The sequence below is a fragment of the Tachysurus fulvidraco genome, chromosome 17 (assembly GCF_022655615.1).
Source record: "Tachysurus fulvidraco isolate hzauxx_2018 chromosome 17, HZAU_PFXX_2.0, whole genome shotgun sequence".
Lineage (NCBI taxonomy): Eukaryota > Metazoa > Chordata > Actinopteri > Siluriformes > Bagridae > Tachysurus > Tachysurus fulvidraco.
The window spans coordinates 19432437-19457080 of record NC_062534.1 but is presented as its reverse complement, the minus strand read 5'-3'; the positions used below and the strand labels follow the sequence as shown (position 1 = coordinate 19457080).

At 39.0% G+C, this 24644-nt stretch overlaps 2 protein-coding genes across 5 annotated transcripts in view; both read right to left on the bottom strand.

The window, feature by feature from the left end:
• Positions 1–95: 95 nt before the first annotated feature.
• Positions 96–7660, bottom strand: tnnt2d (troponin T2d, cardiac). 2 transcript variants are annotated; one of them, XM_027135756.2, is made up of 12 exons: positions 7516–7660; positions 7227–7280; positions 6409–6416; positions 6184–6208; positions 6046–6103; positions 5835–5951; positions 4155–4232; positions 3956–4069; positions 2975–3087; positions 1916–2006; positions 1752–1789; positions 96–285 (listed from the first exon to the last, which is right to left on the bottom strand). In XM_027135756.2, the coding sequence occupies exons 2-12, from the start codon at positions 7262–7264 to the stop codon at positions 249–251; spliced, it is 717 nt and encodes a 238-aa protein (XP_026991557.1). In that variant the 5' UTR covers positions 7265–7280; positions 7516–7660; the 3' UTR covers positions 96–248. The 2 variants fall into 2 exon arrangements, with proteins under 2 accessions (XP_026991557.1, XP_026991559.1); XM_027135758.2 differs by having other exon boundaries at positions 7227–7266; positions 7516–7599.
• Positions 7661–7865: 205 nt separating this feature from the next.
• The window catches only part of cald1b (caldesmon 1b), a 29554-nt gene continuing 12775 nt past the window's right edge, over positions 7866–24644 (bottom strand). Inside the window, exons 3-17 of one of the 3 annotated variants that reach the window (XR_007138282.1) lie at positions 20381–20518; positions 19566–19995; positions 18539–19291; positions 16812–16853; positions 16510–16577; positions 16088–16346; positions 15806–15943; positions 15428–15471; positions 15243–15318; positions 15013–15153; positions 14603–14917; positions 12732–12800; positions 12573–12606; positions 11543–11576; positions 7866–9620 (exon numbers count right to left, since the gene is read on the bottom strand). Coding sequence is in view for 2 of the 3 variants with exons in the window: in XM_047802287.1 (XP_047658243.1) it covers positions 9607–9620; positions 11543–11576; positions 12732–12800; positions 14603–14917; positions 15013–15153; positions 15243–15318; positions 15428–15471; positions 15806–15943; positions 16088–16346; positions 16510–16577; positions 16812–16853; positions 18539–19291; positions 19566–19995; positions 20381–20518 (2521 nt within the window). In the remaining variant the exon portion in view is untranslated. The remainder of the gene's footprint in view (positions 9621–11542; positions 11577–12572; positions 12607–12731; positions 12801–14602; positions 14918–15012; positions 15154–15242; positions 15319–15427; positions 15472–15805; positions 15944–16087; positions 16347–16509; positions 16578–16811; positions 16854–18538; positions 19292–19565; positions 19996–20380; positions 20519–24644) is intronic. The other 2 variants (XM_047802287.1, XM_047802288.1) reach the window with 2 other exon arrangements.

Genomic DNA, 24644 nt, shown 5'->3' with positions numbered 1-24644 from the left:
TATATAAATAAGCATTCTCATTATATTACATTCTGCTTTGAATTTTTTTTTTTTTTTTTGTCACAAAAAATTCCAGTTTTCTGAAGAGGCCAAGGTCAAACAGAATGTCTTTTATTTGTAATGTCAAACACAAACATACAGAGAAAGGGTTTGTGTTCCATTCAGTTGTAGAATTATTAATGACGCTAACAAATCCCACAAGGCTGTACAGTGCACAAGACTTTCCCACATCCGAACAGTCAGCATTTCTACCTCCTCCTGCTGCCCTTTCCTCGTCCTTTTGCGCTGCAGAGAGACACACAGAAAGGACGCTGAGTTGCTGATTAAAGGAAAGTAGGAGTGCACAGAGATGACAGGTGGTGTACACCGTATATACAGTCATGTTCCTGTTAAATGATGCCTAAATAACTCCATAAGACCGGAACGTGTAAGATAAGAACCGGTCAATGTCGTGCTTTAGATTTTTTTTCCAGGTCGAAGTGTTGATATAAAGAATTTGATAAGATGAGTTGGATTACACCAGAACACTTTCATTTCTGATTCTGTTTGGTCAGAAGCTGTTGATTAATTTTGTACCACAATAGCTCTAATGCCTCGTTTCCACCGAGGCAGTTTGAGTGCTGGTTCAGAGCCAGAGACTAATTTAAAATCAGTTCTTTCTTTTTCGACACCCAAGGCACCGGCTCTGAACCTGGAAAAGTGTTTCTTAAGTAGCACCAAAACATTGCTGGTCTAGACTTAAGAACCGCTTGCGTCAGGGGCTGTGGGCGGGGTTACTGTGACCAACAAGACAAAAGAGAACGTCGTTATCACCATTTTTAAAACATTTTAAATCAGGATTCGCCGTGTTTGAATGCCAATGTAGGTTCACAAAGCCATGAGCATTAACAGTAAAGCAACATCCGCTATTGTTGATGTGTTTTCCGCTGCTACGCTAACGTTGCTGTATAAGGTTGTATACAGTGACGTAAGACTCGGCTCTGTGATGGCTCTCTCTAGCCCATGGAAAGGCAAACCGGTTCTTAGAAGGCTCGCCAGTGGAACCAACTTCGAACCAGCACCTGGTTCTTTCCGGTGGAAAGGGGGCATAAGAGTAGTTCTGGCTGTAATCCAAATGACATTCAATCATTTTAATACATTATTGTTTCTATAGTAACAACTCCACCCATTTTCTCTTCTGTTTCTCTACAACTCTCTGGGAGCATAGACTCTGTTCCTGAGGACACCGAGCCATTACAGGGCACGATCACACACACATTCACACACTATAGACAATTTAGAGATGCATTCAGCCTACAACGGGTCTTTGGACTGTGGGAGAAATCCAGAGAACACTAGGGGAAAACCGTGAAGCATGGGGAGAACATGCAAACTCTACTCACAGGGAGGAGTTGAGGATCAAACCCCTAACCCTGGAGGTGCGAAGAAAACCACCAGCAACCTCTTTCAATCCGCATAAAAATTATAAACATTGTTAATGTGGGGGTGTTCTCTAGAAGGTATTTTGTTTTAAGCAACATCACATCAGAAATGCAGACGTCTAATTTGTGTAACATGAAACGTAACTATAAATGGATCTAAAGTGAAATGCTTCATACTTTAAAAAATGAACAAAATGTTAGAGTTGATACACATCAGGGTGGTAATGATAAAAATAATAGCATTTTTCAATAATAGCACAACCAGAAATGTTTTAATCGTTCTGTTTTCTAATACAAAGTGGATCTCAAAATCTCCTTCCTGACTCTTACCTCTGATGGTCCTGAACTCGAACAAGGAGTTGAGTGATCTGCGAGACAAAATAACCAGAAAGCAGAACAAAAGCATGAGCCGAGCTCCTGTCAGCGCTGCGTGATTTAACCTGCTGTGTCTTAGTTATCAGCATGTTGCTTTGTGTCGCTGTGGTTTCTCTTACATCATACTTCTGACGTTTCTGTTTCTCAGCCAGGTCGTACTTCTCAGCCTCCAGCTCCATCAACCACTGCCACAGCTCACTGGCTTTATCCCTACACACACACACAGACACAGACACACACACACAGACACAGACACACACACACACACACAGACACAGACACAGACACACACACACACACACACACACACACACACACACACACACACACAGACACACAACATTGTGGTGAAGCTCTTTAGAGTTAATTCCTGAGAAGATAACAATAGTCACAAACTTTTATTCCTGTCAATAATCCCTAGTGGGTTAACAAGTGGGTTTAACTTTGGGCAAAACAAAAGTCCTGTATCTTTAACAGCAATATGTTTACTACTCTTTATAAAACTAATACTATAAAACATAATGTGTGTTATTAGACCTACTGCAGTTTATTTTGGGAATCCAGATGATGTGGACTAAATTAAAGACTTTCTTGGTTTAGAAAGTGGTTTAATGTAAATTGGTTAAAATGCACATCGCTGAATGGTTCTTTTCCCACATACAGGGAATAAACCTTTTTGTTATTTATCTGCCTTTATTTCAGACCTCCTCCTGTCTTCCCTTTATGCCTTATGTCATTCATTCATTCATTCATTCATTTTCTACCGCTTATCCGAACTTCTCGGGTCACGGGGAGCCTGTGCCTCAGGCGTCATCGGGCATCAAGGCAGGATACACCCTGGACGGAGTGCCAACCCATCACAGGGCACACACACACTCTCATTCACTCACACACTCACACACTATGGACAATTTTCCAGAGATGCCAATCAACCTACCATGCATGTCTTTGGACCGGGGGAGGAAACTGGAGTAAACCCGAGGCACGGGGATAACATGCAAACTCCACACACAAGGCGGAGGTGGGAATTGAACCCTCAACCCTGGAGGTGTGAGGCGAACGTGCTAACCACTAAGCCACCGTGCTCCCCTGCCTTATGTCAGTGTTTTTTAATTCCTCCTTTATCTGTTAGTGTTTGTGAGCCCGGTGATCATCGAAACCCTTCGTAGACTTCCTACTTGAGCTTGTCTTCGTTGAGATGATCGATATTTAGTGGCTTCCGTCTGTCAGCCAGAACCTTCTTCTTCTTCTCCCTCTCTGTCTGCTTCTTGGCTCCTTTGCGAGTGTCGACCTGAAAGTCGTTATTATACATCGTTAAGTAACAAATCCAAATCAAATTCGAGCTGTTATTGAAGACGCCTCCATAGTAATAATAATAAAAATAAAAACTTTACAAAAGTGCCCTCTAGGCTGCCTATACAGTGGAGAAAATGGGATCGAGTGCTATCTTCGTTGACATGTAATGAAGTGCCCTTTTTGAAGGTTGCCTTGTTAAGTGGAAGTGAAAGTAACATGACATACAGCTAAGTACGGTGACCCATACTCAGAATTCGTTCTCCGCATTCGACCCATCCAAAGTGCACACACACAGCAGTAAACACACACACCGTGAGCACACACCCGGAGCAGTGGACAGCCATTAATGCTGCGGCGCCCGGGGAGCAGTTGGAGGGTTCAGTGCCTTGCTCAAAGGCACCTCGGTCGTGGCCGGCCCGAGAATCAAACCCACAACCTTAGGATTACGAGTCAGACTCTCTAAGCATTAGGCCACGAAGACTAATGAAGACTACATAATACAGCACTCTAAAGGGTTACACTACCTACAAAGTTACATGAGAACGGGTGTCCTTCCAGTGGAGAACAGGAGATAAAGTGCCCTGTAGGTGCTCCTATTAGTTTTTGGCCCTTGCTCATCACACAGCACTTCCAATGTCATGTTTTGTTAGTGTAACTGTAGTATTGTGTTCATGTTACACAATCATTTATTCTAAACTTTAACTAATAGACTAAGTTAATTTTGAGGAAACAGCTCTATTGTTCCTTTCTTATAACAGGAAACTGCTCTCTATGCTGCTGATGATGATGATGGTGATGATGATGATATCGTATGGACGCTGTATGCCTTTAATGATTTTTACACAATCAAGTGGTCTACTCACTTTCTGCTGAATGCCTCCATACTGATGAGTCTTGTTGCTTAGAGCCTTCTTTTTCTTAGCATCCTCATCTTGCTTCTTCCTCTGTTCTTCCTGCTCCTTCCTTTCTTTCTCTTCCTGCAAAAACAAACGTATCTTCAGATGCTGTCCGTCAGGTGGATTTTATTCACTGGACAATGATGTTTTTGTGGCTCTAACTCACAGCAAGTCTGGCCTGTCGCTCCTTTTCTCTCTCGGCTCGGACCCTCTGCTGGTCGGCTCTCTCGGCACGGCGGTTTTCCTGAACCCACAAACAGTGCGTATCTTTTGTCAGAACTATTCATTTAAAGGGATAACTATTAATAAGACTCCGCACCTAGATCTATTCCTAACAGTAAATTTAACTCTTTTAATTTTATTCTTTTTTCTAAGGCACTCTGTCCAGGGTGTATCCTGCCTTGATGCCCAATGACACCTGAGATAGGCACAGGCTCCTCGTGACCCGAGGTAGTTCGGATAAGCGGTAGAAAATGAGTGAGTGAGTGAGAGTTTTTTCTAAATAAAAAAACAGTTGTTGTTCATGGGGACTAGCCAAATGTCAAAACTGCACGCACACACACACACACACACACACACACACACACACACACACACACACACACACACACACACACACACACACACACACACACACACAAGCAAATTTAGGAATCTGTTCATTATAAACGATGCAGACCCATTAAACGCCTGATTAGCAGAACATTTTGTTGTTGTTGTTGTTGTTTTTCGGTTCCCAGAACTTTTGATCTATTCTCCTCCCTTGCTCTTCTGAAAGCTTTTCTCCCATACCACACTCTACATGCTCCTACGATGTTGTAGCAACATTATACCTGTAGAAACATTAACACCAGCTCTTTTATCTCAGTTAATACTTTATCCTGGTCAGGATTATGGTGGATATGAAGTCACTGCTAGGAACTCTGGACAGGAGGCAGGAGAAAAGCACTAAATCCCAGAGATTAACACTAACATTTCTATAAAGCTAGCTCTTTAATTCTTAACACATTGTGGAGCAGATCCTCCTTACAGCAGAAGATTTTCACCATGCATGAATGTTATTTCTGGAACGTTATTATAGTGGTGGTGGTGTTTGTGGTTGTGTGTGTGTGTATGTGTGTGTGTGTGTGTGTGTGTGTGTGATCTATCTATCTATCTATCTATCTATCTATCTATCTATCTATCTATCTATCTATCTATCTATCTATCTATCTATCTATCTATCTATCTATCTAATTGTTACACCCGGGGTTATGAAACCCAGCTAGATGCTTAGTTGCAATAGACACAATCAGAAACTGAAGGATTTATGTGGCAACATTTTCTCACTGAAGCAAATGGTCAAAAAAGACAAGCCACTATTTAAAGCGATCACATGCTGTATTTATGCAATCATGCCCCAAATATGCGAAGTGTGAAACATCTTATTATAAATAGCCAGGATTAACTGTTAACTGTATCCCCTGGTAAAGGAAGAGCGGTTTGGTGTGAAACAACATACCCCAGGATATGAAACGTTCCAGAGTGTACAAATTACAGACTAAAGGCAAAGAATAAAGTGCTGCTGCATCAGTATCATTAGGCAAAACCCACTGCACCTCCATCAGCAGGGAGTCCAACAGCACTGTAAGAAACTGCTAACTAAAGTGCACAATAGATCTTGGATGCTGTTAAAGGTTGGGTTAATTATAAAGATAAAGATACAACTGAGCAATTGCGAGTTAAGGGCCTTTCTCAGGGGCCCTGGGATTCACAATCATTTTGATTGATAGTCCAAAACCTTAACCACTAGGCTAGCACATGCACATTTTTATCTCCCCAAATAGTGTCAATTTGTAAGACTTACAATCCTGTTAACCAAAGCGATGAGGTCCTCCTCCTCCTTCTTCCTCTGGACAAAGTGAGCCTCGATCAGGGCCTGCAACTCCGCCAGGTCCTTCTCCTGACGCTTACGGTGGATGTCCTAAAACACACACACACACACACACACACACCCGATTAGGTTCTTAGACCGGTTTGCCGTTCTAACGAAGGACGTCCTAAATGCTGAAACTTACATCAAAATCGACTTTATCCCCCTCGGGAATTTTTGGTGCTTGAATGTTCTGCATAAACCTATAAAATCAGAGATGACCCGAATGAACACTTTCAGACGCTTCGCCATGTATCGGATTAAAGTGTAGCAACCAACTCACTTAGGTTTGGATTTTGAGTCGTCCACTATATTTGTGCAGAGAAAAAAGTCAAACAAGTTCATGAGAAATATTAGATAAGCAGTTTGAATAGTCGAGGTTCTTTATGCAGATTGGAAGACGTGCTGGACGTCAGGTTTAGTGAAGAATAATGCGGCACAATTCTCACAATTCTTGCAAACAATTTTACTGTTAATGACCAGACAAATATATGAAGTGAAAACATACCTTCTTCCCTGTAAAAAAAAAAAAGAAACAACAAATGATCTTGTTATTACTCAGGAAATGATGTAGATCAATTAATTAATATTTACCGAAAAGAAAAAACCCTGAAATGTTTGAATACTTTCATGAATAGTGTTCACACTTATGGAGAAACAATTTAATTCCAAATTATTTCTATATCACTTTATATATCACATTTTCCTTCTCAAACTTTATGCTCTTTGGTCACAAAATATCACGAGGGAATTATTATAATTTTAACATCAAGTTTGTATCATTATCAGTTGCAGTCCTGAATCCATCTTCACGGTTTCTCTACACAGCGATCACGTGTATCTTTTGACCTTCAAGTCACTGAGACTATAAATAGAAATAAATCATTAAATAAATTAAATAGAAAAATATATATTTTTGGCAGATTGTTGATTACTGATGTCATTAAGAATATTGATATTATATTATTATTGCTTTATAATTATTTATAATTTAAAAAATATTTCAGGTATACATTTTATGGCTTTATTCCTAATATTATTCCTATAGACTATGGACATATTCATGGATATTATACACACATGGTCATAGAGGTATACATAGATATTATATTTTTGCATGAGTGATATTTGAAAGAATTCCAACGGCTGGCAATTCTTAAACAACAACAACAACAACAACAACAACAACAACAACAACAACAACAACAACAACAATAATAATAATAATAATAAACATCTCAACAACCTGGATATATATATATATATATATATATATAAAAATTTTAATAATCGATGCATTAAAGTGTTAAAGGATGAGCTACTTACTGGGTCTCCTCCTCCATAACCTCGTCAGTGTCAGCCATGTCTGTGTGCAATTACCTTAATCAAATTCACATATATAAGCTTACAACACGGTTACAAAAGATGTTCCTACAAAAAGTGTCTATTAAGTGCTCCAGCACAATTCATTACAAAGTCAACAAAGGTCAAATCCTCCCCAAAAACACACAAACATAAAAAAATATACATATATAGTAAAGAAATTCAAACCCAAATGACATTAATGTTTTGAGGAAAATCTGAATGACCTGGAGTGGATTACTGTATGTCTTACCGAGCTTCTAGAAGAGGAGCGGCTCTGCTCTGGAGTGTGTTGTCGAGACAGGCCGTCAAAGTTAACACGCTGCACACCATGTGATCACGAGGCTTTTCCACATTGGTGTGTGCTCAAGGCCTTGGTCTATTGTTAGACAGCTCAGGACTTCCAAACACGAGTCAAAGAAATTCTAAAACCTCACATTCTGCTTGTCTGACCTTTTTTTCCTCCTGTCCCTGCTTTGAAATCCTATCTGTGAGAATGGTTAAGATTAATTTATCCTCCTCTATTATAGCCCTGATATGTACAGTGGCTAGAAGGACAAGTGACATGACACAAATCAAATGAAGACAAAAAACAACTTGGGATGAGTATATAAGGAATCAGATTTATTTGGTACACTTTGTCTCGTTACATGATACAGTCAGGACACTCAAGGACACTCGTAACGTATCTATATTAGGAATGGGAAGGAATAAAGCAGAGATCGTCTATGATTGTGATCTGCAGTGCTTGTGAAGCTTGTTGCATGTTGCTACATCGAGGTGGTTTATATACTGTAGGTGACGTGTGCTGAGAAAGCATGATGACCATGAAGACGTTGCAGTGGAAAAAAGAATCGTTCAACCTTAAAAGTTGTTAGTATGGCAGCAACGTGTTAAATACTCCGAGTGTTACACTTACAATAAGCTGGTATTATAGCCGTGTGCTTCACCATGCAGTGACTTGGGGAAAATAAAACAGATACACAGTAAAACTGGACATCACTATCACTCTTCACTATGCAGGTACAACAACCATGACGTTCTGTAAGACACGCTCTATTGACTGAATGATTAATGGTGAGCATGGATGCTTACATGAAAATACAGCAAGCATCTCTACTGTACATCGCTTTGCGTTTGTAATCGAAATCATTTCTATCGTTTTTCTAATTTACTAAAATCGAGAATTCTCGTCCACCCAGTTATCACCCTGTCACTTCTTGCATCATATATAGAATAATAGTCGAAAGGAGATGTTTTACATAAAGGCACAAAAAGAAGTTTGGAAAATCCAAGAAAAGAGTACGTAGAAATGTTTTGCAGCCTGGAAAAACCCTTCACCTGGTCACAAGTCTCAGAAGAAATCCACAGACTTTCCCGATCTGAACTGTGTTTCTCCTTTACATGAATTTTAGTCACAAATCTTTCTTTTAATATGAAAAGCAAAAAGTTCATATTTAAAGATTTCTTTTAGGATCTGCAAAGACGTTGGAATCTGATTCCGGACTAAATTAGTTCGGTTTCCATCCATTTCCCTTTCATTATTAACTATCAGCTGGTTTGATTAAAGCAGGACGTTTGGTGTGTGATGAAATAACTCAAGGTTTTAGACATCTTTAGCAAACTGTCTATTTTTTTACTACAGTGTTTGTTAAACTGTTAAGATGTCAAATTTTATTGTAGGCATTAAAAATAAAACTTTTTTGGGGTTTTTTTTGGCACAATTTTGAAAAAATGTTGATTTAGCCTCCATTAATTTGATCCAAGGAGTCTCCATTAGTGCTTTGTAAGAGTCAGGGGTAAAAAATTTTTGTTTTCCACCATTTATGGTAAAGAGGTTGTAGGTTAAGAGTTTTCCCAGACTGTCACATATATCCATGTGACTCTACAAGCCACAAAATACCCCAAACCCTTCCCAATTTTTCACTTTAAACCCTTCCTGTGTAACTTGCACTCTTCGTTATGTCAGTATGGATTCTTTGAAGAGAACGGTTACACTACCTAGGAACCTTTTTTTTGAAGAACATAACACTTGGATTGTTATTTTTAATTTCTCTAAATAAAAATCCTGGAAGTCTTTCTTCCAGTTCGAGTGTAAATGCACGCGGTTAAAATATAAAACAGAATAAAATCCAGATGTATTAAAATGACCTGGTGTAAACAGGATCTGGGATACAGGAGGTTCTTATGTGCTTATGCTTTTGTTATAGCACGATTCATTGTAATTATTCCAAGCATTATATAATTGGATTTTATACACGACTGGAGGACATTAAGGTGTAAAAAGTATGCAGTATGCAGCGATCTTGTCTTGTTTCAAAAGCTCGTTGTTTGCTTTGGTGTTTTACTTCCTTGTACCTGTGGAACAAATAAAGAAGAAAATGCAATAAGAGTACAATCGGATCAAGTATCAAAGGCACCTTGCCACCGGTTCATGCCGATGCCTGTCGTCAACCACGAGGTCAGAGGTCAACAAGGTCAATGCCAGTGTAATGGTATGTTCCATATAGGACAGAAGGCAAAGTCATGTCTGTAAATATAGATAGAGCTGTGTGGCATTCGGAGCAGGACTGCAAGATTTACATAGACAGGAGTGTGTGCTGTCTGTCAAAGGTTCTCCACACACACTGTCTCTAGCACACTATCTTGGTCTGGTGGATCTAATCCCCCCGAATGTGTTTTTAATAGCACTGTAAAATTTATTACATGTGGTTAGGACTAAATCCTTGAAAATGGGCTGCAGGATGATAACAATCGCTGAATCAAACAGCATTTTTTAAAGAGATTTAAAGAGGTTATAAACAGATGAGAGACGTGTATTAATGTGTTATAGCGCATAAGAGCCAATAATGTTTCACTATGTACATGCAGACCATGTGACACGGCAGGACAGAGTCAGAGATGAGAGTCTTTCTAAAAGGCAGATATTAAAGCTTCTGTTTATCCACCTTGCTCCAAACCACCATGCTAGAAATTAACACATCAGCTTTTTCAGTAATAATAATAATTTTACAATCAACAAGAAATGATTGTTGACTTGATCGATTTCAGTTGTTGTCTTTTAAACTGACGCATCAATCCAAATCCATGTACCGATCGTTACACCAGTGAACACTACAACTTTGGCTGCAACTGCAACATCCCCTTTTACCAAAAAATAAAGAACATAATTGATTTCAGTGAAATTAATAGATGCACAGTTCAAGTCTCAATTCAGATTTCTGTTCACTTCAAATCTCACTGTGTGAATGAACTCGTTCTGATACTGTACATTACTAGTTTTTTGTAAGTAACAGCTCACTCCTTTGGCAGACGCCCTTATCCAGGGCAACTTATATTTTAATACAACTGAACAGTTGAGGGTTAAGGGCCTTGCTCAGGGGCCTGGCAGTTGCAGGGCTCCTGAGCAAAGTGATTGAAACTCACAACCTTCCAATTGGTAGTCCAACACCTTAACCAGTAGGCTACAACATCCCAATTTAATCCTTATGATGAACCGCTTATAAAGCATGTGGTTACTTAACAAAAAAGCTATAATAATGAATACACTGAGTGCTTCTGTAATGTTACTTTATTTAATATTTTGGGAGAAATTTACATTAACAGCATTCAGCAGACGCCCTTATTCAGTCTGACTTAACATCTATCTCATTTATACAACTGAGAAGTTGCGGGTTAAGGGCCTTGCTGTGGGGCCCAGCACTGTTAGCTTGGTGCTTCTGGGATTTGAACTCACAATCTTCCAATCAGGTATCCAACATCTTAACCCCTGGGCCACCACTTCCCTTGGGCTTGGGTTAGTACTTTTTTCTGCATGTTTTTTTACATGTACATGAGCGTTTACTCTGCAGCTCCACCATCAGCACTTTGTACCAATCAGTGCGGCGATAATAAATATCACTGATGTAGTCTATAACTTCAGAGACGTAACAAGAATGTCAAGTCTGACTCAGGATTATATAATATCGGTATATAGGTATACTTTATGTTCCCTAAGGTCTCTGAAGGCTTTTCTATTGCATACATTTAATTTAAAGGTAATAAGGTACATTAAGGCACAAGTAAAATAAAGCAGAAGTACATTAATGTTTGCATGTGAAAGATAAATGCTGAGACGGTACCACGTTAACGACAAAAAAAAAATTACACCATGGCAACATAATGTCTAAGAAATAAACCTAAGTGATAAGAATAGTCATGGAGTATAGTGTATAACACTATATACAGTATATACAGTATATATATATATACATCATAAAAAACTTTTTATTTATACCCACCATTTGTAAATGGCGTTGTCTTAAGTCCAAACACCTGGAATAAATATGATACAAAGAAAGGGTCAGAATATATAAGAAGTGTGTAATTGATGAAATTCAACACAACAGCAAGCACTGTGACATCACACGTTACACACTGACATGCTTGTGTGCGATAGCTCATTTGTGTGTTTATGCATCTGTGTCTGTGTGGATTTCTATGTAGCCTGACCTCGAGATACGAGTTTAATTTATTCCGTGACCTTGCTTGCTCGGATCTCAAGTTGCTCGTATCTCAAAACAATTTTCCCCATTTAAATGAATTGAAATCCCATTAATCTGTTCCAGCTCGCAAAATTCCACTCCAGTTGTTTTGTTTATGTGTTTTGAATATGAACAATGTACAGTGCCTGTATTTATAAATGACAAATATTGTATAAAAACATACAGTAATAAAAGAGAATGTTAAAAAAATAAACTGGTTTTACTATAAGGTGTATTATTTACCTTGTAGATCAGACGACTTGAGCTAACGGAAGATGCGCACGGAGGTTGAGGGAGGAGTTAACAGGCGGAGGAGTTAGGAGGAATTTTGTCTCGTATGTACACTTTCACTTTCGTTCACTTACTCGCTACTGTACACTGTTAATGCTACTTTACACTTAAATGGAACTTAAGTAAACTTCACTAAAATGAATGAACTTAACTAAATTCTCTTAACTTAACTGTTGTTGTGGGTCTTTGTTCGGTGGAGTCGGATCGGATGTTCGTATCTCACGCGTGGTTGTTGGGGATCCTTGTTTCGGCGGCGGCAGCTCGGATGCTCGTATCTCAAAAATTTGTTCGTATCTCAAGGCAAAAATTTGGTCGAATCACAGCTCGTATATCAAAAAATTCGTATGCCAATGCACTCGTATCTGGAGGTGTCACTGTAATGCTCTAACTATAGTAATGCTTCCACTTTTCTGTTTTCTATAATAAATAATCTTTAAAGTCATATGAGGTGAAATGATGCAGTGTAGTTTTCCACACTCCTTCTGGAAATACTTACGGTATTAACCTTCCCGCCAGGCTTTGTGTCAATGCTAAGTGCATCAAAAGGAATCAGCGTTAAAAGAAACGCAGACAGAAACCAAAAATGGGATCTCCATTTTTGTATATGACTGTGTGGCATGCAGCAGGAGGTACACATGTGCACAGCTGGGATTACCTTGGAGGAGGTGGGGCCCTTGTTTTCCCACAGGCCGCGGGTTTTAGACACGTCGGTGGGCTTTGGTTCCTACAGAGGACACCCAATAAGTCGATCGATCATCATTTGCTTTCAAGCATGTCACTAACACTTTCCACAAAGAAGCATATATTAAAATTTACAGTGTAAAGATTTCATAATGATAAAGACATCCATGCAATTATACAGGATGTGTGTACAGTATAAATACAGGAAACAATGTCACATGACACGTCTTGGTCCAAATCTGTGAAAAAGCTGCTGGGAATTTTGATTTTTAAATGCTAGCTCCTCTAAATATCACAGAGTTTGCTTGAGTTTGTGTTTATTTCCGTGAAACAATGAAAAGATCCATTCAAAGCCCCATGAGCTGTGTTATATGATACTAAAAGTAATGATTAGCAGTAGTAAGGCCAGAATTGTGTATAGATGTGACTTTAGAGCCACTGCTTCATACCACAGGGGAGAATATAAACAGTATTTAGATTTGTTTTCTGTTTATTATATCCTGTGTTAGGGTTCGGTTTATAATCAGGAGGAAAACAACAAAAACAATTTTTATTAATACTAAAAGTCATGATAGTCATTAACAGATGTTATACGATGTTAATATGTCTCACTAGGGTGTTAAAGTCTACTTGGCATTATTTCCTGATGTGTTAACTGTTAGCGCCTGTTATATTTGATCATAAATATACTTTATTCATTTATTTATTTCCCCATATGTGACTGAAGTGTTTCCTTCTCAGGACTGAGAGCTGTAGTGTAATACATGCACAAGCCATTAGAGGGACCTGCTGCATTATGTAGACTGCAGGTCACATCAAGAGGGCAACATAATTTTATACGCCCTATATACTCATATTAAATAGCTATATGGGTTCAAACAGCAGCGGATTAGCCGTTAGCTAGTTCTTAGTGTATCCATTTATTGAATTTCATTGCAATTTCAGCTAAATGTAGCATCTACATCTGGCAAGCTTGTTAATATCAGGGTTATTTAAAAGGAATTTTAGCCTGGAGATTATAAGGTTTATATTTTATTATAATTTTCAGTTCATTCAGAGCTCAGTTGCTACAGGCTACAGATTCTTCAGTCTAGAAGTATTTTCGATATTCGAGACGTTACAGCGTAAGTGCTTCTTCAAGCCTGATCCCACATCTCCTATGAGCGGCTTAAAATAAATAGGACCCGAGTGTGACTTAGCTAGGTGTGACTTCTCCTAGGAGAAATATTGGATCTCTGCCACAGGACCAGGGAGCAGGGAAAAGCTCCAAGTTCATGACCTGTGACTGACTTCCACACACACTGTCATCTATCTTCAAGTTAGTGCACTGCACTTGATCCTGGACTCTGAGCTATATTAAAGATTAAAATGAAAAGTGTTTTAAAGATAAAGATTACAGATTAAAATTTTATTAAGATTCGAAAGTCTTTTATAAGATTGTTAGCTTTTCTCTAGGCTTTAATCAAGAAAGGAACAGGACTAGGACTGGGACTAGGATTTCATCGTGCCCACAAGGTGGTGATCCGTGACCATGATTCATGTTTTTACTTCTATTTAGTCTTGTTATACAAATTATACAAACGCTTTTCTTTAATCTCAGAGAACCACATGCACACACACACACACACACACACACACACACACACACACACACACACACACACACACACACACACACACACACACACACACACACACACTCGGCCAATTTACCAAAGCCAATCCATTTTGCCTTTTGGGCGTTTGGAGGAAACCAGACTTCCCAGAGAAAACCCACATAAGGAGCTCAATAAGGAACTCAACCAGACTGCTGACGAACAGTACGTGAGTAAAAAAAATACTCACAGCTTTGCCTCCTGCAGGCTTTCCTACTGCTAGAGTCTTCATCTCTGGGGTCTTTTTCTCACTCGGCTTCGTCTCACTGGGTTTCAAGCTCTTCGGATCGGGGGTCTTTGCCTCTATCTTTTTCGGCTCGACTGGTTTCGTGCTTTTCGCTTCTGGTGTCTTCGTCTCGATCGTCTTCGTCTCAATAGGTTTCGTGCCCTTTGTTTCGAGGGTCTTTGTTTCTGCCAGCTTGGTTTCAGGAGTCTTCGTTTCTGGAGTCTTGGTCTTCCAGCTGTTGATGCGGCCTGCCACTCCTGTGTTCAATCCAGCTGTTTCCTGTGTAGACAGGTTCTTCTTATTTCCACTGACAGATCAGCACAGCAGGTACAGTATGTGACTTTCTAAGTGCGTTATTTTGTGCACACGTATACCTTGTTGACGGTGGCAGGACCGGCAGGCAGGGGAGCATCAGGGTTCTGCACGTTACCTTTTTCCCACATGCTCTTGATGCTGCGCATTCCTTCTGCCGCAGGAAGGTCCTTAGGAGACTTAGGGGACTTCACGTCCTTAGTCTGGACAATTGACATATCAGATACCAAAATTATATACATACTACAAAAAAAACAGTCATATTTTGTGTGTTTAAGGTCGTTCCTGGTACCTGGATGGCTGAGGTGTACTGCTCCAGTCTGTTACCTATCTTACACATTATTGGTGTGTGTGGAACCTTCACCGGTCTAAAAAGAATTTTCAGAACAAAATGTCAGACTCTCAGTCTCTAAGGACACCAGATATTCTGTATTCAGCTACTAAAGCTAATTATAATGTTAAAATAATGTAACATACGTTTTTTGGGCTGACTTGTTCAGAAATTCTGCTTTCACGCCAATCTGTATGAACCAGTGAGAAATACAAACTGGTTAAACTGGACCATGTGGTGTTCTTTCTCAATGTCCTTACTAATGTCCTGAAACTGCATGTGTAAGTTTTATACCCAACAAATGCTAAAAAATTTTATAAAATTAAGATGAATTGTTGAGGCCATGACAGTTTATAGCTGATATAATGTATTATATCTGCTGTAAGGTAATTGACATAGTGCTGTAGTATAAGAGGAATAAAATGCTTCAGGAGTTCACTACATAAAAGCACACAATGGATGATTATTTTTCTATAACAGCACATGCCTGAGTGTCTTTTCTTTTCACTTTGGGAAAATGTCACCTTTGTTGAAGCTCCTTTCGGAGACAGACATTTGAATGGTGACTTTCCGTCTTCAGCAGATTCCTCTTTCTGCCGTTTCTTCTCAGCTGCCTCGGCCCTCCTGCGCTCGATCTCCTCCTTCATCTTCTGCCTCTCTTGCTGAAATAAAATGAGAATAGTGTAAGTAAACTCTATACTATGGTGTTTATTCTAAGGATTGAATGTTCACATTGTTCACAATGACAATGTCCGTTGTTAAAAGCTTCTTTTTTTTTTTTACCAGCGTGTCTCTACAGCCTTTACCTCCTCCTTGGCTTTCTTTTCATCCTCCTTCTGTTTTTTCCGCTTCTCCTCTTCCTCTAGGATCTTCCGCCTCTCCTCTCTCTTCTTCTTCAGTTCCTCAAGCTCAGCCTCAGCCGTCTGCTGTTTCTGCTTCATCTTCTCAAACTCCTCACTCTCCGTCTCGTTCCTCCGGCGTTTCAGTTCCACAAGCTTCTGCTCTGCCTCCTGCTTCGCCACAGGGTCTGACTTTTCAATCTCGGGAGAACGCAGCCCCGCACGGCTACACGCAGGTGCACACATACACACATGCACGTACACACACACTTTTAAAACAAGTCAACATTTTGAATATCACACCAGTCTCAAAATTTCAAGAGCTTCTTATATTCTGTAAGAACTAAACTATGACGTGGAGCAGAACATCATTAATCAGTAACTCATACCCAAATGGCTTCTCTTGTTTCTTGAATTTAGAGACGTCCTCCTCATTCTGCTGCCTCACTGTTTCGTTCTGCCCAAATCAAGTTACCGCAAAACACACAAAGAGCAAAATATTGTTTATGTTTAAGAATCTTAATGAACATAAAGAATATAACAATGATTATTTGATATAAACGGCTTGTATAAACCAGACACAACTTATAAATATAATACATACACAGTAACACATTATACATATAATACATACACAGTGTAACACACATTAATATAACCCAGCTTATTATATAAACCAGACACAGCTTACTTTGTCACGTAAAAAGAATGCTTTAGGTTTTTCCTCCACAACCTGCAAGTAAAAAAAGCACACATTAGTATTGATAAAATAAAAAGGCAATCCAGTCAGGAATTAGCAAACAAGGCTTTGGTCTATGGATATGGGCCTAAAATGACCTTATAAGTAGTTTAGTTTAGGAGATTATTTAAGTGATTATAACTTCATTAATAACAGACCTGCTTGTTACTGTTCCTCATTGGATTAGCATCGATGATTAGCGTGATGAAAGCATGCTTACGTACAGTACATACAGCAGACAAGCACCGAAACTGCAATATAACATATGTACACTGCAGACAGCACACTCTCTGTGTGTGTGTGTGTGTGTGTGTGTGTGTGTGTGTGTGTGTGTGTGTGTGTGTGTGTGTGTGTGTGTGTGTGTGTGTGTGTGTGTGTGTGTGTGTGTGTGTGTGTGTGTGTGTGTGTTTGTGTGTGTGTGTGTGTGTGTGTGCGCCTTCTTGTGAGCCCAAATTCTGTTTACATTACACAGCAGCAAGCCAGATTTAAAGGAGAGATCCACCCTGAATAATTTGTGTATAATTAAAGACGTTTTCTATTGTGAAAAAGAATTTTCCATCCATCCATCCATCCATCCATCCATCCATCCATCCATCCATCCATCCATCTACCCATCCATCCATTTTCTTATCCTATGCAGGGTTGTGAGGAACCTGGAGTATATACCAGGGGACTCAGGGCACAATGCAGGGATTAATCTGAACACTGTGTGCACCTATAACAGGTAAAAACACACACTCACACTCTTATATACTTATGTACTCTAACACACACTTATAACAGGCTATAACACACACTCACACGTCCAGTCACACTCCAGACAATTTAAAAATGCCAGTCAGCCTACAACACATGGGGGTTTCAGGGAGGAAATCAGAGAACCCAGAGGAAACCTCAAGACCAGACAGAACATACAAACTCCACATACCCACAGCACAGAGGAGAGAATCAACCTTGGAGGTGTGAGGCAAAAGAGCTAACCACTAATCCACCGTTCCCTGAACAGAAGACTTAATTTTATCGTGAAATTCAGAGTTGATTTTTTTAGATTCATCTGATCCCAACATGTCTAACTTCATTCTGGTTAACGGTTTCCTCCTTTACCCAGAATGCCATTCGGTTACCAAGTGATAGTGCTGCCCGTAGGATTTAACCCTTAAAGTGACACTTTAGTCCTATTCATCACATCTTCTTCCAAAGCATAAACCTTCATTTTTTCATGCTACTCCATTCATCAGCTTATAGATCACTATCTTACTAAATGTCCTGCTGTCCTCATCATGTTTAATCACTTGATTAATATCAGCTTCTGATTGGTTAATCAGAACAACTACACTTTTTTTTAAGAGCTACAGTAATAGTGACACACGAGTGTTATCTTAAACTGTTTCTCCTAGAAATGTGACATCAGCAGAGCAGACAACGGATAGCATCTCAGAGGAACAATCGAACTATAGCACAGGAAGAGATAAACACTGTTTCAGGGTGAATTCGACCTTTAAAAGAATCATAAAGCAAAAAAAAAAGGAGAAGCAGAAGGTGAGTAAATATGTGCCGCTGTGTTCATAACAAACTTGTGATCACGCCATATACTGTACAGAAACCCATTCAGCGTGAGACACATGCTGTGACTGTGTCTGTGATCTGCAGAGCTTCACCCAAAGCTGGAAGCTCAATACCTCCTTAGGTTTAACTTTGTCCTGAATTTTTGTTTTGGATTTTTCTTCTGCCTCCTTCTTCCATTTTGGTTTGTCTTCAACCTCCTTGTTTTTTAAACCTGCTTGTTTCTCTTCAATCATCTTTGGTGGCACTTTTTTCTCCTCTACTTTAACCTTCACAGGAGGCTTCTCTTCAACTTGTTGCTTTGGGAGTTCAACCTTCACCTCAACCTTCACCTCAACCTCCCTCTTTGTCCTCTCCAGCATCTGTGGTTTCTCTTCTTCTTGCCTAAATTTCACCACCACCTTCTTCTCTAGTGGTGGTTCATGGATATCTTCCTTTACTCTCTCCAACACTTTCTTCTCTCCTGGAGGCTCAAATGTGTATTTTAGTGGTTCTCCTACTACTGTCTTCTCCAACACAGGCACAGGTGTTTCTTTCTGAGCTATTTCCTTCTTCTCCAGTGAAGGATCAAATAATTCTTTTTGAGATTTCTCCATATCCTTGTTCTCCAGAGAATCTTTGTCATCCTTAACTATTGTTTCTGATGGTGCATCTAATGTTATTTTCTCCTCCACAGGCTTTTCTTCCTCTTCCATCTTAGATATTACAGGTTCCTCAGCTTTTTCTTCTTCTTTCGCAGGTTTCTCTTCCTTTGATAAGAAACTTTCATCTTTAATCTCTCTCTTTTCTAAATCTGTACTGTCTAAAACTGTGTCTGTTTCCTTCTCAGCCACACTGTTTGTACTGACAGATTGCTCTTCACCCTTTTCCTACAAAATACAGCAAATCATTTACACATTTATTCATGATGCTTTCAATGAGTTTCCCCCCAAAAGGCATTCGAAAATCAAAAGTTAGCACAACCACAACATAAAAAAAAATCCACAACATTTTCACTATTTACATTCTCAATTCATACAAATAAAAAAATACAACTTTTGTTAATATATATATATATATATATATATATATATATATATATATATATATTATATAACATATATATATGTTATATAATATATATATATATATAGAGGAAATAACCTGTTCTCTGTGGTAGGATCTCCAGGGCCTCTCTGCTTCCCCCTCTTCATCTTTCTTTTCCTCTGACACAGGTTCCTCTTTCACAGGGAAGGAGGTCTCCTGAACCTCCACCTTTGACTCCTCTATATTCAGGTTCTGGTTATTTTTTTCCTTCTCTGTCCAGGATTTGGTCTCTGAGGACAGAACCTCGTTTTTGTTCATTTCCTCTTCTGCATCCCTGAGATGGCTCCTGCGGCTTGGCCGGTCCTCACTGGTGGTGGTGGTGACAGTGGCTTCCCCATCAGTGATGGTGGGGTCAAACTCCTTTTGTCTCTCCAGAGCTTCCTTCATCCTCCTCTGTCTGCGCTCCTCACGCTTGGCCAGCCGCTCCAGAAGAGCCTGGTCATCATCGCTAGCGGTTATCAGTGCTGATGAGCTTGTGTCTGTTAAACTGGTTAAGAGATATGTACAAAAATGATGTAAGAATTATAAATTACAGTAATCAGAGTTGTGCTAAAAGTTACATACTGTAATAAAGTGCTTCAGTTAACGTCACCATCAAACATCAGGTTGGGGAAAAATAACAGGAAGCTAATGTGTACCTGTTAGCACTGTATGAGACTGTACCTGTTAGCATTGTATGAGACTGTACCTGTTAGCACTGTATGAGACTGTACCTGTTAGCATTGTATGAGACTGTACCTGTTTAGCATTGTATGAGACTGTACCTGTTAGCACTGTATGAGACTGTACCTGTTAGCATTGTATGAAACTGTACCTGTTAGCACTGTATGAGACTGTACCTGTTAGCGGTGTTAAATCTTACCACTCTGTACCTGGCAGTGCTGTTGAGTTCTCTGGCAGTGTTGGTCATCTCCTCGTTCTCCATGTTGCGCAGCCTTTCCTGTCGGGCTCGCCTCCTTCTTTCTCGAGCAGCCTCTTCATCATCATCTTCAAGATTTTGATGGCTCGTCCTGGAAGAAGATGAGTTATAAGCTTAATGGTTAATTAATGCTAACACACACACACACACACACACACACACACACACACACACACACACACACACACACACACACACACACACACACACACACACACACACACACACACACACACACACACACACACACACACACACACACACACACACACACACACACACACACACACACACACATTTAGGTACAGCTGAGAATGTGTGCTGGTGTTTTGAATGAATACTAAGATCATTACCAAAGCAAGTATAAGTGATTACTGTGCAAAAAAACACTCGGTGCCTTACATTTACAACAATCTATTTTAAACATACTACACAAAATTAAACATATTCATAATAGATCATGCTTTTATTTCGGGTAAAAACATCATTAATACTGTCTGGAAAGTTTTCCTAAAACAACCAACCTGCCATTTTCCTTATAAAGCACAAGGCAGTGTACAGAATAGATTAGCACAGTTTTAAAATTAAGCTCGAACTCTGTTTATATTTAACTAGCCAATACAGTTATTTTTAATACTTTAGAAACATTTCACAAGGTCCCATATCGTCATCTCCAGAATTACTAAACTATAAAAAATCCCTAAAACAACACCAAAATAATATACATCATGGCACACACTTATTAGTGGCTCAAGAAATCTTTATAAACCAAAAAACAAGCATGTCCTTATTTTAATTTTACTTTAATATTAAGTTGATATTTGACTTTATTTATGCTCTTATCACGCCTTCAGATCCTTTAGCACTGCTGGAATAAACGCATCACCTCTCAGGGTAAGAGAACAGTACAAATTAAGACTTCGCTCTGGCACAAAGGTGTTGGAATGAGCTTTTGCATCAATGTCAGAACAGCAGTGTTACGACATGTGAACAACAACATCTTCCTGAAATACTTAAATTGGCAATTGCTTATTTTCCCCCAAAAACGCTGTGTGTGCTTCCTATTGCATTCACTCCCAGGTTTAGAGGGACAACATTCTTACTCTGTGATCTAGAAAACTAGTACTGATGTATTTATCGAGAGACTTCAGAAGCACTTCTGTAAGTCACTCTGGATAAGAGAATCTGCCAAATGCCATAAATATTCATGTAAATGTTTAGGGACTTCCTGTTTCTCTATAACCGGAAGATTATAGAATCTTCCAGTATGTTGTTATTTTACACATACGGCATATATGACATATTAATGGATCTGACTTATTCAATATCTACTGAAAATTTAATACATCTCACATTTTATGGCACAGCATCTAAGAACATGGAACTTATTCTGTTTGTGTTTAACTCTCAGTATTTTTTTTTTGTATTTCTAAATATGATTTATTTATTTATTTATTTATTTATTTATTTATTTATTTATTTATTTATTTATTTATTTATTTATTTGGAACCCCATTAGCTTCCACGAGTGGTCGCTAATCTTCCTGGGGTCCATTTTACAATATCAAAACATATTATACACAATCACATTACACTTTTTACAATATGTTATCAAAAGAATAAATACACTTCAATTTGAATCATTACACTTAGTTTTCATTATAGATCATACATTTTTTTAAAAATAAGATATATTGCTTATTTGTCTTATACACATTGACAGTTTATTCCAAGCTACTGAGGATCTAAATAGTACAGTTCTCCTCATACAATTTGACTGTGCAAAAGGGACAACTAGATCACCAGAGCTAACCTGCCAAGTAATATGTAGGTGGCAATACCCACTGTAAACCAATTTATCCACAAAAAATCTGGGGTTGTTTTTATAGATGGCATTATGCATGTAGCACAGAAGACTTATCTTTAATTTATCCTGGACTTTCAACCATACTAATATAATGTGCATCTCATTCACACCGGTCCTGTACGAACAGCCAAGAGCAACTCTGGCAGCTCTATTCTGAGCAAGTTGAAGTTTTTTTAAGTGCTCCTGTGTAGCACTGGACCAAATAACTGAGCAGTACTCCAGGTGTGACAAGACCAAAGACTGGACTACTGTTCTCATGACTGAGGGTGGACAAAACGGCACACACTTCCTGGCTAAAGCAGTGCCTCTGCCCATCCTAGAAACAATATGATTTATCTGATCAGTCCATGAGAGCTGATTATCCAGCTTGACACCCAATAGTTTAGTTGTTGTAACCTGCTCAACAAAAGTTGTATCAATAGTCAAATTTAGATTACAAGGTTTATTTAACAAATGTTTAGTACCATGATGATGATGATGGTGGTGATGATGATTAGTATGAAGTCACATTTAACGTATTCACCAAGCAGTAGTGGATAAAATCCAGCCCAACCAGACACAAAGCCATTCCTGTTGCTAAGCCTGATGAAAGAGAAACAGGCAGAAAGCAATTTGTGTAGTCAGAATGGAAAGTGCCTTTTGCATGCTAATGTTGTTTTACGTAACTGTTCAGCCAAGAAATGAGCCAGGTTTTGCCCAAACAGCCCTGTTCTGCACTGCCCTGCCCTGCCTTGGGCTGTTTCTGTTCCTCAAACTCATTGCACGAGTGCAGATCAGAGAACAAACCATTTAATCTGACTTCCACAATTTAAGCAATGGGGTCTGGCCTCAGTTTGCCACAGCATGCCAGTGTTTAACAGACAGAGCATGTTTGAAATGGCCCATTGATAGAGGATGGGGATTATTTCCTCCTTCTCCTCTCGACTTCCCTCTTGCCGATGATTTACAGATGTTGCGGATGGTGAAAAGATCCAAAACAGAGACAACAAGTCTGTATATTTTTTCCGATCTCATTCCGTAGGTCAGGGATTTCCAAACTGGAAAGGTCATTTAAAGAGACAGTCGCATGGATGTGCACATCTGCATTTTTTCAAAAGAATGATTCGCAAGGTATCATCCTGTCCGTGTATGATATATAACCATCAAATATGTAACACAAATCAGATGGGCTGCGAGAAGAAGCAGCTGAGTGAACAGAGCGAATCTTATTAAAGCTTGAACTCTCAAGAACTTGCATGTATGTGGAGTTTCTTTAATTATTATTTATCAAGAGATTTTCTTCTCATTAACTTACTCATGATTTCTTGATCTGGTTGTTGGACTGCAGCCTAAAAGAAACTTTTAGGATTTATATTTTTATTTAAATACAATCAAGTATCAAAAATGATCAGTTTCTTTCTTTCTTTCTTTCTTTCTTTCTTTCTTTCTTTCTTTCTTTCTTTCTTTCTTTCTTTCTTTCTTTCTTTCTTTCTTTCACAGTTTAGCAGCATCAGTGGAGTGTGAGAGTGTGCTTCAGTAAAAGTCCTGACCTCCTGTTTAAACACTCATATCATACAGATCGTCACACTACATTGGAACAATCATAGTTTTCTTTCACAATGGTGCATTATATGGCAGAAAAAAAAGACTTGGATGTGTTCCATGAAACATAACTCATAACTTGTTAAACTGGCCAATGTTCCACTTGTAACTAATATCATGTGTTGTTATATTATTTCAGACTACGTGTCAGCTATCCGCATATCGCTGACATACTTTATTTGCTTTGAATAAAGTATATTCTCTATTCTCTAGTTATAATTAGCGTTGATGTTTACTTTCTTCCAAAGGTAGCCGTATAATGAAACAGTTCCTGTAGCACACTGCTTGACTTACAACCAGGAGTGAAGATTGGAGCCATGTATTGACCTCGGAACAAATACGTGATCTGTACGTATCTGTGACAAACGCTTCAGAATCACTGAGTACTGCAGCTGATTGCTTACTCCTTTTTTTCCACTTGCTCCTGTTAGGGTTTGCTACAGTGGATTGATGATGTACATATTTAATTTGGCACAATTCTTACACCAGATTCACTTATTGACACTCCTCCTGTTTTTAAGCAGACTTGGGACAGGGGATGAAATGACTGGTTTGGTTCCCTGTAGTAGAAACTGAACTTGGGCCTCGATGGTGAGAGCATGAGGTCCTAGCTTAGCAAATTAACAAAATAAATTCTTTTAGCAAGACCTTTTTTAACTTTTCTGTGAAAATATTGCCCTTAGTAAGCTAAGTAAAAACAGAAATACTAATAAAACACTACAAACTTCTAAAATGTTAGAAGTGTCTACTTTAATATGAGCCATTAATG